Source organism: Zingiber officinale, chromosome 7B (genome assembly GCF_018446385.1).
Source record: "Zingiber officinale cultivar Zhangliang chromosome 7B, Zo_v1.1, whole genome shotgun sequence".
NCBI classification, from domain to species: Eukaryota; Viridiplantae; Streptophyta; class Magnoliopsida; order Zingiberales; family Zingiberaceae; genus Zingiber; species Zingiber officinale.
This window is the reverse complement of record NC_055999.1, coordinates 119,405,279-119,421,858: the sequence shown is the minus strand read 5'-3', so window position 1 is coordinate 119,421,858 and position 16,580 is coordinate 119,405,279. Positions and strand designations below refer to the sequence as shown.

Sequence of the window (16,580 nt, the reverse complement as noted above, 5' to 3'; positions counted from 1 at the left end):
AAAAATGTGTAATTCTAACTTTCCTATTAAAAAAAATGCATGCTTCCTTCCAGCCCATGCGCCAAAATATCCTCAGTCCGAGTGGTTTCCCCCAACTACTTGGCAAAACAACTATCGAAAGTTTCTCCAATTATTACTATTTTTTGACTCTTTTTTTTATTCTTCTTCTTTGTTTGCACTTTCAGCCAACTCAAGAACTAACAATGATATATATTTTTTTTTTTCATAAAATTCTGATATAAGATAATGCTATTTCACCAAATGTTATAGTCCATAAGTCTGTTTGGTGAAATTGCTTGATAGAACATGACGAGGATATTTTGGTACCATAGACAAGAAAGGATACTGATTTCAACATTTTTGAGCAGAAAGGCTTGAACTCGAAAGAACATCCCTGCATAAACACCAAGTGCAGTTAATTTATAGAATTTCTCTCAACCAATGCTATCATCAAACTGTAACCACTGGACAAATACTCCCCCTTCAACAGCCGCCGATATCGGGTATTAGGCTATTAACATGTATTAACTTAACTAATGAAACGATTGTAGTACATGGTTACTAACTTATCTAATCAGGCATGTCGACTTTCTTTCCTATAGAATCTAATTGTACAATTTTCCGCGGCACAAGATTGGCTGCAGCTCATATTAGAAAACTGGAAAACACTCGAGATTACCTCATCACTGGCTCGTGATAGTATGCACGATGAATACCTTTGGGCAGTTGGAAGTTCCAGCGATCCTTGTAAATTGGCTGGCCTTCTCTGCTGGAGCATCACAGTAGTACACAAAGCCACCTCTTCGTTCCAAATCCAAATTGAGTTGCCACTTGAAGACTAATCGGAATCCGTGTCGATTGACAGATACAACCGACGCCTTACTGCCCGTTGCTGCCCAGGGGAAGAATCTGGCCGTTGAGTTCTTGGAGATGGCTTATTGCTTTCGCTGTGGTTTATGCTTAGTAGCAACGGGGCTGTGTGCACAAACTAAGAATCAAATGCAGAAATGAGAAGCAAAAATACACCAAAGATGATCAGGAATGAACAAGAACTGTGACCACCTTAATGAAGGCGAAAAGAAAGGTATTGTCAACACGATGAAGGGATGCAAATCACAGAATTCAAATTCGAAGAAATCCCGATGATATTTAACAAAACACACTAATAAAGCTGCAGTCACAGTTATTTTGAACATAGGCATGAAGTAATAAATTGCTAATGTTATTTTGATTGAATATCTTGTCTCTTTTAGGAGTTCCCCATTTTGTGGGGGAGGAACTGACTCTTAGTTCCACGGCTTCCATTTTAGATAGTCGTTCTGCTTTCTCGCAAAGGTCTTCCGCACTGATATGAACAATGATTTCATATGTGAATAAAAAATGCAAACAGGTGAGAAATCGAAACACTTAGCTAAACATCCTTCTAGAGTATTTGCTAGTAAAATTTCAATGTAATACAGAAATGAAGCAAAACTAACTCAGAGATAGCTGATGCTTGATACTGCTTGATGCATCACAAGGGATGAACAATCTCACATAAAGAACGAAATCTCATGAACTGGACATATTATCATGCAAAAAGATGATTATAATTCAGGGATTGGTGTCCCTTTTAAAATTTGAAGACCTATGTAAAAACAATTAAAAATAAACTAAAAGCATTCAAGAAAAGTAATAATCCTATACCAAATTAAATTAAACTATTACCAAAACCTCTCTAGGATACTAGAGAACACAATTACCAACTTGGGAGTTTGTTTAAAGACTTATTCTCCTAAAAGGGAAATCTCATAAAAATAAACTATTACAAATCCAAAAGTTTCTAAAATTAAATTCTTAATTTGCATTAATTCCAAGATATAATAGGACTACTAATTGCAAAATCTAGATAGCAAAGTGGTGTATTTGTATATGTGACGATAAGCTACAGGTGATCATGAATGAGATGAGCATTAGCGTCTCTGCTTATAGGTGCTTACCAGCATCACTTAATGGATCCATCTGAGTCTCATTTGGTGGCTCTGGCTTCCTTGAAATTGATCCATTTGAAGGGGCAGTCTCACTGTGACCACCGCCAGCAGTGAGTCTAAGAGATACCCAATCATCCGAGTTCATCCCGTTAGGTGTATCAGTTTGGTTAATCATGTCATCCTGAAGGTCTACACTAATTGGCTGGTTAGGAAGAAAAATTTGTAGAGAGGGATCATCATTTGTAAATGCAAGGGGATTATCGAGGAAGCTTTCTTGCATTGCAGTACTGGGATGCAAATTTGAAAAGTCTAAGACTTGAGAAGTTTCTTCGCCATTACTAGGTGTCAAATCATAGCCATTGAATGGTGGACAGTCAAGAGTAGCATGCGGATCATCCAAGGCATCTAGGACCTCAGTACCAAAAAGTTGAAAGTTTGATGCAGACGGAGGGCCAGTTTGCATTGACCACATGGGCATGGCCATGGGCATTCCAAAGTCACCAGGATTGTTAAATAATTCGAGGAATGATGTTCCACTTGTCTCTGGAACAGGATTCTCAGAGTATCTTTCTGAAATCTTGGGATGAGTTGGAAAAGGAACCAAATTACCATTATCTGCATGAACTCCATTTGCAGGCTCATGAGAAATTACTGCAATGTTATCTTCATCAGAGTCGCTCAAGCAAATCACATCTGGTTCTAAGGGTGCAGGAGGTCCATCCTCAATATTGTATGTTCCATAACGAATATTAAAAGAATCAAACTCATTGCCATTGTTCAATGGGAAATTAAAAGGCCCCTCAAATTCTTGATTTATGCTTTGGTCTTCTCCTTCTTTATAGCTACCAGTTGCACTGCTGCTCATATTTATTATGTTCTGGCTATGATTTTCAAGCCTGAGAATAGGACTCCGAGATGATGAGACCCCATTATCTTCAAGTCCTCCATTTGCCTCAAGTTTTATTCCTAAAGTTTGAGTGAACGCCATCTCTGATGGACTTTTCTGATTTACATGTCTTAGACTGCCAAAATCAGACTTTGCTTGTACGTCTACAATATCTAAGAGGGTACCATCAGGCAAATGCCATTTGGAAAGATCTCGATATTCTACTTCACCCTTTACACACCAAGAACCATCAGGCTTTAAATTGACCTCAGTTACATCTTCTCCGCAATTTTGAAGCTGCTAGCACCATAACGAAAGTGGAAATGATAAATCAACAAAAAAGTAAAATTGCATTAAACTGAAGCTCCACACAGACCTACCATGGAAGTGATGCGATTGAAATATGGATCAATAATAATGTTCTCAAGTGCATAGTTGTTAAGGCATATTGGGCATTGCCACTGTGAGAGAGAAATCTTTGAGGAAACAAGGAAATACAAAGAAAGATGAAGGGAAAAGGTTCTAAGAATAGCATAACCTTCCGAGATCTGTGAGTAAGCTCTACAAAAGCTTCCAGATCAAAACCTTTTAGATGAACACAAGGCTTGAACCTGCCTGCTATTTTAATCCGAGAACCAGTCATCTGAAGGTATATTAAGAAAATATTTCAGTTTGCATCCAGGTCATGAAGGAATAGAGGTCAACAACCATGATACCTAAATTCATCAACCCAAGATTGATTCAATATTTTAGTATGGAATTGTACACTTCCACTTACTGGGCAACGGAGATTCACAGTAACAGAATCAGCTACTAGTTCGATATCACTATCACTGTCTGCATTTTCAGTATCAGCTCCACCACCAACACAGCGCCGAACACGAGCAAGAGCTTCCTGAAAATGCTCACCATCTGCTTCCTTTGGTACCAGACTAAGAACCTACATGGTGAACAAGTTGGTTAAAATAATATTCACTCGTTTCTCTCTACTAAAGGTTGAAACAAAAGAATATAGGAACTAATGAAGTATCCATCAAATATATTTCATGGTTTAGCTATCATAACATCTTACTCAAAAAGCTTTGCTGTATGTTAAATTATACAAACAGCAATCTGGAGGTAGATAATTATTAGGAGATATAACAAATCCAAAACATAAATCAAAGGGGCAAGGAAAGCATACACAAGGCTCCCACCAATCTGGATGAGACTCGATGCCAGTGTAGCTACCAAACGAATGAACCAGATAACAGAAACTACGATGAAAGAAAAGCTAAATTTTGAGGTTTATGTTTTGCCCAATGAATCATCTAACCACAGGTAGTACAAAAGGTCCACTATCATCATTGAACAATTCGAATCCAGTTGAAATCCATGTTGTTAATTCAATAAAAGCATAGTTACATTACTTGTTGAACTGTCCGCCTCTTGACAAATCTGATTCCAAAGCAGAACACACGAGCATCACGCCTTGATAAAAATATTTTGTTAACTCCTTCCACGCTAAATGTGCTGATCTGAAATCAAAAATTACATAATAGTAACCAAAAAAAGGAAAAAAAAAACAGGATAGCCAAATGAACAAAATTACCTCACAACTTGGATATTTATAAAAAAAATATTTTACACACACACACACAAGAATGTTACCCTACTTTATGGTGCTCACCTTGTGAGCACCAAGTATATATTTTTAATTTTTTTTTAGAGCTTAGGGTTTAGAATTTAGGGTTTAGCCTTTAGTCTTTAGGGTTTGGGTTATAGTATTAAAGCTAAAGAAATTAAAAAAAAAAAATTCACATGGTGCTCACAAGGTGAGCACCATAAGGTAAGTGTATGTATATATGTGTGTGTGTGTGTGTGTGTGTGTGTGTGTATACTTTTTATTTTGGTTCTATGGAAAACTTCTATTCTACAAGCTTCATGATTTAATGTTTGCTAATAGTAACTACTTAGGCAAAAAGTAAATCAATGATCAAAGTGGATTGCGGTGACACAATAATGATTTCACAAAGAATGTTTTTCAGTCAAAAAAATTTAACTCAAGTAAAATGCATTGACCACAACACCAAGGTGGAACAACCTAGGTTTGTTTCTGTGGGCATAGTCATGCCAATGTAAGGGAAGCAAGGAACTAACCACTGAACCATCATCCCGGCCATTTATTCCCAATAACTGTGAGCCTGGTCTAGCAACCACTCTGACTGAAACACCTGTAACAAAGGAAGATAAAGCATGCATAAATAATTGACAAAATCTCTTGCACATTAATTAATAATCTCCCTGAAAATGATATAACTTTGCATTGAGCTGCTGCATAGTATTTGCTAATTTCCAACTTAGTGGAGTATATCTTAGAATGCTGGAAGTTTATCAGCTGATTCATTCTTTTTGGATGTGGTTATGCATGAGAATACTCAGGTTACTTGCTAAACATAAGATGCCAGTCCTGCATCCATGCCAACAATTTGTAGCATTCATTAAACTAACCACAACAAACTGTCCCCCAACAAAGAAGGATCACCAGAGAGATGTTACACAGTGTTTAGTTTTATGTATATTGATAAAGTATCCGAATCATTTTTAGGATGTGTTTGGGTTGGCCTTTTTTGACAACTAACATAAGAATGACTAGTGAATTTTGGAGAAAACCTTAAGAAACTGAAGGATCTAAGTTAAGTAGAAGCAAAAGTGAACATATGAAATGAAATGTAGTTTTAGTAATACAAATAGAATCAAGAGAATGTCAAAATGGATGGACATGAAATGGATATTAATAAAAGTTTTAAATATGTTGAATCAATTATTAAAAAAGGATATAATGATGAAGGTAACATTAATAGGATAAAGATTAGATGCCTAAAATGAAAAAGTGTTGTTCGATCCACATGTGCCCTTTACGCCAAATAGAAAATTTTCAGACACAGAAACTAAAAAAAAAAATAGAAGAACATGAAGCTTCATGAAAAAAAAGTCCAAGATATGCTGAAGTCATCTATATCAACTTTTCTCAGGAATGTTATAGGAATCCTCCCATCACTTCATACAAAGTGTGTTTTACAAATATCAATATTCTATGCATAATGACAAAAAAAAAGAGACATCTCAAAATTTAAACAATCAGTGGGAAACCAAGTTAAACGAATAAGTAATTACTAGTTGCTAGCTAAACAAACTGAGTGATGGAAAGCCATTGGAACTATCACATACCTTCAAATTTAAATTTTGGTCACATGCAATTATTAATCTGAAATACTATGCCTTTGTTTCACTAATTATGGCCTTATAAATTTAAGTTCTAATGAAATATTCAACACATGACATAATCATAATTAATAAAAACTGGGAGAGAAAGTTAATGTCACATGTCAATCATAAACAACTAGAATTGTAGTTCCGTACCATTGACCTGCAACTCAGTAAATTGGGGCCAATGCATTCTAAATAGAACCTTATCATTGAGTAGAAGACACCAAACCTACATAGAGGGCATGCTGTTATGATAGATATCCAGTAATTAACATCTTTCTCCAGTAAAATAGTAAAACATTGCCAAATGAAAACTTGATATCATATGTAATAGTAGAGGATGCCATGGCATAAAATTCATAGGGAAGATAAAAAATAAAAATAAAATCACTTATTCTAAATATGAGTTCAAAGTAGAAATAATATTAAAAGGAGGAAAGGGGTTAATTGACTTTCACAATTTATAACTGCAATAATTTTGCAGCAACATAAATGTACCGTAAGCTTAATCGTTGTTCTATTCTGATCTATAATCTTTTTAATTCCTGACATGTAAATTAAGACAAGATAATTGTAGCTGTAGTTACACAAAAATCCTTCTTTGATTACCATAATAAAAATATAGATTTCTATTCAACTGCATCATTAGCAACCAAACAATATATATGTGTGTATAATGTATATGTATATTAGTATGTACTAAAAAAAAGGAACCAATGCGTTAGCATTTCACATTCCTAAGGTCCTATTTAACTGAAAGACAGAGAGGGAGGGAAAAAGAGAGAGGAAGGATGAAAAAGCCAAGGTGAGAATAGGGATGTTCCTTCTTGTTGCTTACTAGGTGGAACAAAAAAAGAAAATTTTGCCAACTTTATTCCTCTCCCAATTTCATGCTATACTAGCCTACAGATCTGGAGCAGTCATCACAATTAAAGATGATGTCATGAACAACAGAGTCTTGCCATGCTCCATGCCTCCCAGCTCAATTGGCCTCATTACATACTTTATTCATGATTGGCATGTGGGCTGAGAGCAGTGTAGTTGGCGAGCTTGTTTCCCTGGGAATCATCATGGTTGTATATACCACATGTCATGAGCCAACAAGGCATGTGGTATTTGTCCAGTTAGGAAGCTGAAGAGTGCAACAAGCATTGTATGGTGGGATTTATCAAATCTCTTTCCTTCATTTATTCCAATCTTTCTTTTCAAGTAAACAAAACAGCAGATCATCTCTCTCTTCTCCCCTCCCTCCCTTCCCTCTTATCCATAGTTCCTTTATATCCTCTCTTCATCCTCCTAAGCGGATAGGGTCTTCCCTTCTCCCATTCATCTGCTTTCTTCCTACCATCTCAATTTTTTATCTAGACAACCAGGAAGTAAGAGAATGACCAATAAGATTTCTAACACAGTTGTACAGAAGGGGCATAAATAATTAACAATTGGAACCGAGAAAGACAAGTGTATACATAGGAGAGAGTTACAATTTAATCCATACGAATTTGCTGACCATGAAAGGAATAAGCAAAAGATCACAAGTATCAGAGATACAATGTTCAAAATCATGTGCTATTTTGGTAAGTTCAAGAATTACCCACTCGAGAACATCAATAGATGAACCAACATTTTTCACTTGTTTGGTTGTGAACTGCCTAATTCCTAATTGAAGTGGTATGAAATTATGTATACTGGACGATATACCATCTTGTTCTGAGTGGGTCACTCGTATTGAGTGGCACACCACATACCAATTGATATGCATTGTGCTTTGGCAGAGACAACCACAGAAAGAAACAGAGGGAATAAACGGACCAGTGGTACTGCGCACAATTCATCAGAGAAACTAAGGTATCTATAGCCTCAAGTTATTCCTTCAAAAGGAGCTTGTGCGACGATCAGCACCGAACAATAATAAAGAGTGACCTTGATAAGGATTTTTTAATGAGACAATTGGTTTATAAGACACTGTGTTAATGTTGTTGAGTATTAATGGATTTTTTTAATTAAAATCCATTATACTGAGACTGTCTTAGTCCATGTTCTTCTCACAACTCTTCTTGCATCCTTCCTATACCATGTCAATGGGAAACAAGTGACTGCAGCAATGCTGGTACAGTACGATCCATGGGTCTGACCAGAGGTCAGGTTGGTAATGGACCACAATTTTTTATGCAAATGGAATAGCAATCCAATTCATCATTTGTACAATTCCATTAGCTTCAACAGCAGTTGACATTTCAATCCTTACTAAGAGATGACATTACACAAGCAATAATATGCATAGGCTATCAAGGAAAACAGCCAAATGGCAATTAAGATACGTTGCCAGTAGCCTTATAAAAGATGTGAATGAGAAAAAACACATGGAACCATCTACCCATAATTTGTAGTAAAAGCAAACAAGAGAATCTTCCTTTTATCTAGTTCTCTTTTTTTCTGAAGACTGTGTACTGGACTCTGAGCTATACCATCTTGTATTAAACTCTTTATTTAGTTAATCCAATACTGGATGAACAACAAGTGTTCATCCAAAATCCTTTTCAAAAAAAAGAAAACAAGAGAATCATAATAAACCTGGAGACTGTGATCATGTCTTTGTAACAGATCCTTATCTGATCTTTGCAACTGAAATGTCCTCTCTTCATTCTGCACTGTAATGGTGCTGGAAAGACAGAAGCATAGGCAACACATCTTAAGGATGCAGAAAAAGAAATGTTGAAGCACAAAACAAATAGCCATGTTATTAATGAGAAGAGATTCTGCAATGAACAAAATATCCAATATATCAATGAACTTTCAGAAACTCCACAACTCACTTAAAAAGGAACATATGCAATGCTACACTGCATCCAAAATGCAGTTTCAATAGGTGCATGCATACCTAATTATGTCATTAGGTTAACTAGACAAACTATCTAGATTATCTTTAATTTAATCATAATGAAACAAATCAATAAATGAGAAGGGAAGATATCCCTCAGTGAAAAAAATGTGATAATAAAAAAGGTTGTTGCAATTTGGAAAATGGCATACACTCGGACAAGGCTTGATGTCAGGTTTGGTTGTAAAGAATGTGGATCTATCAACCGAGAATATTCAGATTCTCTTATAATTCATATAAAAAAAAAATCAATATATCACAATGTGGTCACAAGAAAAGAGCAAGTAACGTTATTATTATGAGGCGTTTTATAGATACTTATGCTTACTAAAGAAGATTATCCAATTTCAACCAATTTTAAAAGTTAATTTGCACAAGTACTACATATTTTGTAACTTTTGTCAATTTAAGTGCTAAAAGTTTGATGATATTATTATTCATCATGGGGTAAGGGCAACTATCATTTAATGAATAAGCAAATTTGGTTCGAGTTCAATCAGTTAAATTATATTTTTAAGATCAAAAGTAATATAATTCAAAGGAGTGACCACATAAGGTCTGCATATATGCCTCGGAAAGATATTCACAATGGAGTTTGATCACTACTGCTTGCATACAGTTTTAAAGACCTTTCTCTGTATAAAATTCTATGAAGAATTTAGTATAGTAGATGCAGTTGATATATCTTCATGCCAGACATTACATTATTTAAAACTTGAGATCAGACTACATGCCTCCATATTGTTAGGCAGATCTCAAGATTCAACTTAGGTAATGTAAGTAGAGACACTCAATTTAGACTAATTCTAACTTCCAACTTTGTAGTAAGAACAGGTATAGGAAGTTTTGAGTTATAAGCAAACAGTTTTGCCAGACCGTCAATGAATCACAGCGTCAGAAGCAGGCATGGCACTTCAAAAAATCAAAGACAAGATGGTCACTTACCTGTCATCTGGTAGGCCGCAATGAGGCAACTTCACTGGGAACAAAACATGTTTCACTGTTATCCAGAATCTGCATTTCAGAAGACCTGCTATGCTGATCAACTTATTCTAGAAATAATGGTAAAGATGGATATACCGAAAAAGATTAAACTATAACAGAAACTTTTCTGAACTAATTTTGTGCGAGAAGAAAACAAGGAGTTTCAAAATAGGTAGAAACAATCTTCAATTCAGATGTGCCAAATAATAAAATGAACCTGAGCTAGACAAGAATCATTGAATTGTCTAACATATCTAAAATCTGTAAAAAAAAATGTTAAATAAATAGCATGCAACTGTGATTTGGTGAATACTGGTTTGTCAATAATTACAAGTTAAAATGTTAGAGATGAACAGGGGCTATATTTTTGGAGCATCCCTTATGAATTAATAAGACACCTTTAATAAAAACATGCTTATGAGAACTAGAAGGGTTTATAGGACATACGGGTCTGCTCGTTTTATTCTGCATATTTCACAATAGAATTGAGATGGAATTGCAGGAGTACAGTCCCCAGGAATTTCAGGTATAATGACACAATTTATATGTTGCCAAACTCGACATTGCATATCTTCACACTGCAAAAAAAAAAAAGGAAAAAATCATTCTGTAATAAGAAAGTGTGACTAATATTAACAATAATTCAAGCAATTAACAAAAAAAAATTAGATTGCTACCACTGGAAAAAAAAACATATCAGATACAGAAACAAAGAGTCATCAACATTATAATAAAGTTGTGTTATGGCAACCATTTTAGGTTGGTTACACGGATCTTATTCCTCCAATGAGCACTATGCAAGGCTATATCATCTTCATCATTATCACAATCATTAACATCATCAGAAAGTTGTGTGTGTTCCAACTATGAAAATTATATATCAAAGAAATTACTCTTTACGCAACAACTTTTTTGGTTTTAAGCACCTTACACCTTCACTTTAATCAACTAAATTCTACTAATTACAATTATAAAATTTAATGGCCATCTTTGAAGAATAAGCTACACCTAATTGCTCTCAGATATAATATTTTTCTTTTATAAAATTTATCCTTTCTAGTACCTTTACCCACCCATGCATTCTCATCTTTGCAATGTTAATTTTTTATATATGTTATTCCTTACAATTCATCGCATTGATTCATAAAGGGTTGTACCATGAGTCCACGACCATATAAATCTTTTTGTTTTATCCTAAAAGGGACACATGTAGGGGTGTAAACGAGTCAAGTCGCTTACGGGATATTTGGATCTCGGTTCGAAAAAAAAGTTCATTCGATTCACTCAATTAAGTTAACGAGCCAAGCTCGAGCCTGATTTCAAACTTGAAAACATTATCGAGCCAAGCTCAACAGTGTTTGGTTCGTGAGCTCGTGAACATGTTCATTAAAAGGCTCGTTTATATATATATCACATAAATAATAAATATAATAATATATTATTAATTATTATAGCTAATTATCTTAAACGAGCTCGAACTAAGCTCGTTTAATTTTTAAACGAGCTTTTTTCAAGCTGAGCTCGAGCTATTTAATTTTGTTACGAGCCGAGCTCGAACTTAAGAACTAAAACTTGAATCGAACTCGAGCCAAACTTGAGCTTAGGGATAACGAACCAAGCACGAGCTCGAGCCTCTTATTGGTCAGCTCAATTCGATTACACCTCTAGACACATGATGACCGCACATTACTCCATAGCTCCTCTCCATTTAAATAATCCATTTTTTAACATATTAATGATATCTTCATTGTCTCTCTCTCCTATAAAATAATAAATGCAAGATAACTAAAATTCTTATAATAATTTCAATTTCAAGTTTATTAATCTTAACTACTCACTCAATTCTTTTATTGTTACTGAAGCTAAATTTAGATATATCCAATTGCAGTTCTACTTAAAATTGTTATTTCTAAATTTTTTTCTGAATTTAATTTATGAATGCATTCATCAATTAACACAATCTTGTCTATAAATATCCTATACCAAGGAGGTTTATGTTGAATAAGTTCGGTGAGCTCTTGTAATACTACCGTAAAAAGGATACAGACTTCAGATTGGACCTTGATGTAAACTAGGGTTATATGAAAATCATTTATCATGCTCCTAGTAAGAACACTAGAAACTATATTATCATATATGTTCTAGGAGACTGTTTTACAGCATATAAAAATTAGAGCAGTAGCACTACCTGAATCATTGATTCAGAAATTAATGATTTCCCACAGGGGCAGCGGACTTTCGTAACTTGCTTATATGAATCAAACACTTCCTTAGATTTTGCATGACTGAATTCCGAGTCATTTTGCACATTAGATGCTAAGTCTATGGCTCCAGGAATTTGCATTTTTCTGCAAAAGGCATGCCAGAATACAGTTCACTATAATGTAGAGGTGAAAGGGCAAGAATAGCAAAGAAATAATCACCTATAAGTATCATCAATTATTTTAACTACTACTTCTCTCCCTATATTTCTCCTCGGCCAAACTGGTTTGGGAACTGCACAGAAAGAATCAAATCCACTCTTAGTCAGGATGTATATCAAAGAAACTGCAAATGAATGGAGAAGAGTAAGTGCATAGGTAAATGAAGAATATGTGGTTCAGCTGCAAAAACACCTTAACACAAGATGAAGGAAACCAATTAGAAGTCTCATCATCATTCCACATTGTGTTAAGCACAAATGCATTAAAAAAATTTTAAGCCATTTTTACATTTAGAATATTGAAAGGAACAAATACATGAGATCTTATCAAGCCTCTAAATTCATGGTGTTGGACTAAAACACTCAATTCTCAACATTCAACACTACACAAGTACAAGTAATAGCAAGGATGCTAGCATTAAATTTTTCTACAAAAATAATGACGTGGAGAAAAAACATTTAAAATCCATGTTGAGAGGATAAAGTAAACTATACTCTCGTTGGCCAACAGAAATGATAAACAGGGAAATAAATAAAAAAGTATCAATAATCAATGCCAACTAATAAGAAAAAATAAATGAATTTAGTGAAACAAAGCATACATGACAAGTATAGGTAAGGTGAGAGTGACAAGTTACATTTTTTATTATCCAAAAAGGTCTACATGTTAAAGCGCAATCATAGGAAGAGACTCTAATGATGCTTCCAAAATGAAGTAGGATGAAATAGCAAATTAAACTTTGAGCAATCCAATACCTTGATCATCTTCGAGGAGAGCCAAAATTTTTTCCATTAATTCCTGCATAATATGATAACTTGACTATTATAAGTAGATCAAAGATCAAGCAAAACCATCTAGAGCAGCCAGTGAAAACTACTAATAAAAAAGACTGTAAGCTGGATAAAAACTCAATTTAATTGCAGAATGGCTGATCATAGACCAATAACCATTTGTAGGCTAACCATTTGAATATTGTATGTTCAAATATGCGTATGCTACACAATTTAAACGAGAAATATCACATAATTCCAGACAGAGCATTCAAAGTTCAAATACAAATTTATTCTTCTGCTTGAAATTGAAATCTATAAATAAAAAAAATATTCTGAAATAACAAATTATCAACAGATTGAGAGGGAATGTCAAATGAGGAAGAGAAGTGAACATGTCAAAAGAGGCGAACAACAAAAACATGTACTAGGTCTTTTGTTGCTATTGTGACTTACTGACTTGTGAGGTAGTTATTTCAACATCCTACCAAATTGTAATTGCAGCAATTCTTCATTTGGATTGAAATAACTTTGTTGCAAACCTACATATAATAGAAAAAACTGACTAACCTGCTTCTTCCCGTGCTTGGCCAGACCAAGTTGGGACAAGACATCTTTAAGCTCTTTTATTCTGAAGTATGTTAACTTATCCTGATGAGATAAAATGACAAAGGCATTAAAATCTGCCAAGAAAACATCCATTCTACTGCAAACTACTCAGAGTGTATCATTACATAGAGATCAAAATGTAGTATGTTCAACTCATACATCCCCAAATTTCTACTGTTCCATTTGCATGATTATGCATGCACATATAGAGCCATTGAAAATGATGTATTAGGTTTATCAAACAAACTCAGTTAAATATAATAGAACAACAAATAAAATAAAGGAAATCAGACTTTAAGTCGTCACATTCTTTTGATGAGATTATGTTGGTCTAAATAGCATTCCTGATTATTATTTTCTACAACTTAACCTCATCATTAGAGAATTCACATGTTGACGAGGACCTGTTTGGTTTTTTCTCTCTTTGTATTAGCCGCATGACTCACATATATTATGTGAATATTTTGAAATGGGTGTTTGACGGTCCTGTTTAAAATAAGCTTGTGACGGCATTAACCATATTCATAAACCCAAATATCTTGATACCCAATTCTGTTTATACTTTTTATTGTGGTGGCTGAGGTGAGTAAACTTAAATGTTATACAAAATGTTTGCTGTGTATATGCTATCCCAGGAAACTGACAGAAAAGAGGGTAAGGGGAGAACCACAAGGTGATACCGCATAATAATTTGATTCATAAATCATGGCATACTAAACTACTTATGATTAGGCCTTTATGAAGACTTTGCTATATGCATGAGGGAAATAATAGTTACTAAGCTAATAGACTCATTGTATCTTTATTACCATGCATAAAATATTAAATCTAGGAAAGTCTAAATATTGAAAGGGTATGCACCATTCACATTGAAGTAAAATGTGGAGATAAGGCATTCAATATATGATGTATAGGGTATGCAATAGATAAATAGAGCTCCTTCCACCACAACCAACAAATATTAACAATTAGGACACAGTTCTCTTAACAAATCTTGTGCCTTCCTGCTGTCCTGCACCATCATGCAGAAGGGCAAGTGTGGTTATGATACCATTTGATACAACTTCAAAGACATGCTACAATTGGCGATCTTACGGGAGAGAGTAAAAAAAGGAGAATAAAATGGGAATATATCAAGCAGGTACCAAACAGTCTCCTAGTTCATAATCCATGACATACTAAATTCCTTATAGCTATCACTGTAAAATATTGACATGTGTAACAAATCCATTATCTATATTATTCTAAATAAAATAGTAAATGTAATAAAGTCTAAATTTTGAAAATGTCTGCATCAATAACAGGAAATGCAGAAGGGCAAGTGTGGTTATGATACCATTTGATACAACTTCAAAGACATGCTACAATTGGCGATCTTACGGGAGAGAGCAAAAAAAGGAGAATAAAATGGGAATATATCAAGCAGGTACCAAACAGTCTCCTAGTTCATAATCCATGACATACTAAATTCCTTATAGTTATCACTGTAAAATATTGACATGTGTAACAAATCCATTATCTATATTATTCTAAATAAAATAGTAAATGTAATAAAGTCTAAATTTTGAAAATGTCTGCATCAATAACACTTCCTGTTAATGGAATATTAATTTGATCGTCTATCTGGAAAAGTAATAAGATTCAAAAACTGAAATTGAATAAGCATTTTGGAAAAATAATCCTGTTTAATTCTTCATAAAAAAATCTTTTAATGATCAATAGTTTTGATGCTCGCATGAAAAATAAAGCATTTACAAGAACTTAAACCTGAATTACCAGGAACCATTTCCAAAGGCTCAGTGTCATTTAACCCAAAAGGATGGCTGGTCATAGAAAAAAACTAGGCCCAAGATACTGCTACTAATCTAAGATTTCCTAGTAGAAAGACCAGTTGCAAGCATCTCAAGATGTCACTCTGTCCTTAAAGCGGTAAGAGGTGTAAAATTTTCATGCAGAAATAATGAGTCACAACACTAGTGATTACGCAAGAATTAAGGATAGGTTAATCAACTTCCACTTGCTCAAAGTCATAGGAAGAAAAGTTAGGACTCCATCAGAATTTAACACAATAAGCAATTTAATCTATAATCGTTAGAGAAAATGAATGTTAGCATCACAACCAAAAAAAACTCTAGAGACTTATGTGGTTAATATTTTTCATGATCACAATTTGGCATTAGAAAACTCCGCTATCATTGAATTAGCAAAAAGATAAAGTTGAAGTCGCTCTAGCAGTCCTTAGAAAAATGAAGTTCTGCCAAAACACCAAATTCACTCCAATTCGACTGCAAACGAAGCATTGCTCCCATTATCAATCTAACAACCAACACTCGACGGTCCCACCTGTCGCCTAAAGGTAATTAAACAAAACAAATTTCAGAAAGCACGACGGCAAAGGGAGATACTCGACATCTCGACGCCGAATCCATCAAATCCATCTCTTCACGGCGAATTCCCGGAACTCCTCGGATTTTATCGCAATTGACCAAGCTCCCCGATGCCGAAGCCGGAAACAACACAAAATTCGATCAAAAAATAACCATATCCGCGGATCTCATGATCGATTCACGGTAACGTGGAAACCCAGGCATCAGACATCAGCATAGCTGCGAGACATCACGGCCCAATATCTTCTACCGAATTCGATGATAGGGGGGAACCGATCAATCTGTACAGGTTCAGGATGCTACATGCGAGCACGATTGTACCCGATCGCCGGCGATTCGTCGCCGTCCACCGAATGGATTGAGCGAGCTCCGTCGAATTCGATGAAGGGAAGGTGGAAGTGGGTCTGTTATGGTGGCGGACTTA

The 16,580-nt window shown here is 34.8% G+C and overlaps 1 protein-coding gene across 4 annotated transcripts; it reads right to left on the bottom strand.

The window, feature by feature from the left end:
- Positions 1–374: 374 nt before the first annotated feature.
- Positions 375–16,580, bottom strand: LOC122007283 (E3 SUMO-protein ligase SIZ1-like). 4 transcript variants are annotated; one of them, XM_042563123.1, is made up of 16 exons: positions 16,175–16,580; positions 13,731–13,811; positions 13,146–13,188; positions 12,391–12,463; positions 12,156–12,315; positions 10,415–10,545; positions 9,929–9,997; positions 8,677–8,764; positions 6,259–6,334; positions 4,996–5,069; positions 4,266–4,373; positions 3,635–3,796; positions 3,395–3,499; positions 3,237–3,317; positions 1,980–3,153; positions 375–988 (listed from the first exon to the last, which is right to left on the bottom strand). In XM_042563123.1, the coding sequence occupies exons 1-16, from the start codon at positions 16,205–16,207 to the stop codon at positions 936–938; spliced, it is 2,511 nt and encodes an 836-aa protein (XP_042419057.1). In that variant the 5' UTR covers positions 16,208–16,580; the 3' UTR covers positions 375–935. The 4 variants fall into 4 exon arrangements, with proteins under 4 accessions (XP_042419057.1, XP_042419055.1, XP_042419058.1 ...); XM_042563121.1 differs by having other exon boundaries at positions 375–975; XM_042563122.1 differs by lacking the exon at positions 375–988 and adding an exon at positions 1,144–1,345.

Coding starts and splice junctions, on each gene's coding strand:
- LOC122007283 (XM_042563121.1), bottom strand. CDS start 16,207: ATGGATTTGATGGATTCGGCGTCGAGATGTCGA. Junction 12,464..13,145: donor TCTCCTCGAAGATGATCAAG/GTATTGGATTGC, acceptor CTTTCTGTGCAG/TTCCCAAACCAGTTTGGCCG. Junction 8,765..9,928: donor TGCGGCCTACCAGATGACAG/GTAAGTGACCAT, acceptor CTGTCTTTCCAG/CACCATTACAGTGCAGAATG.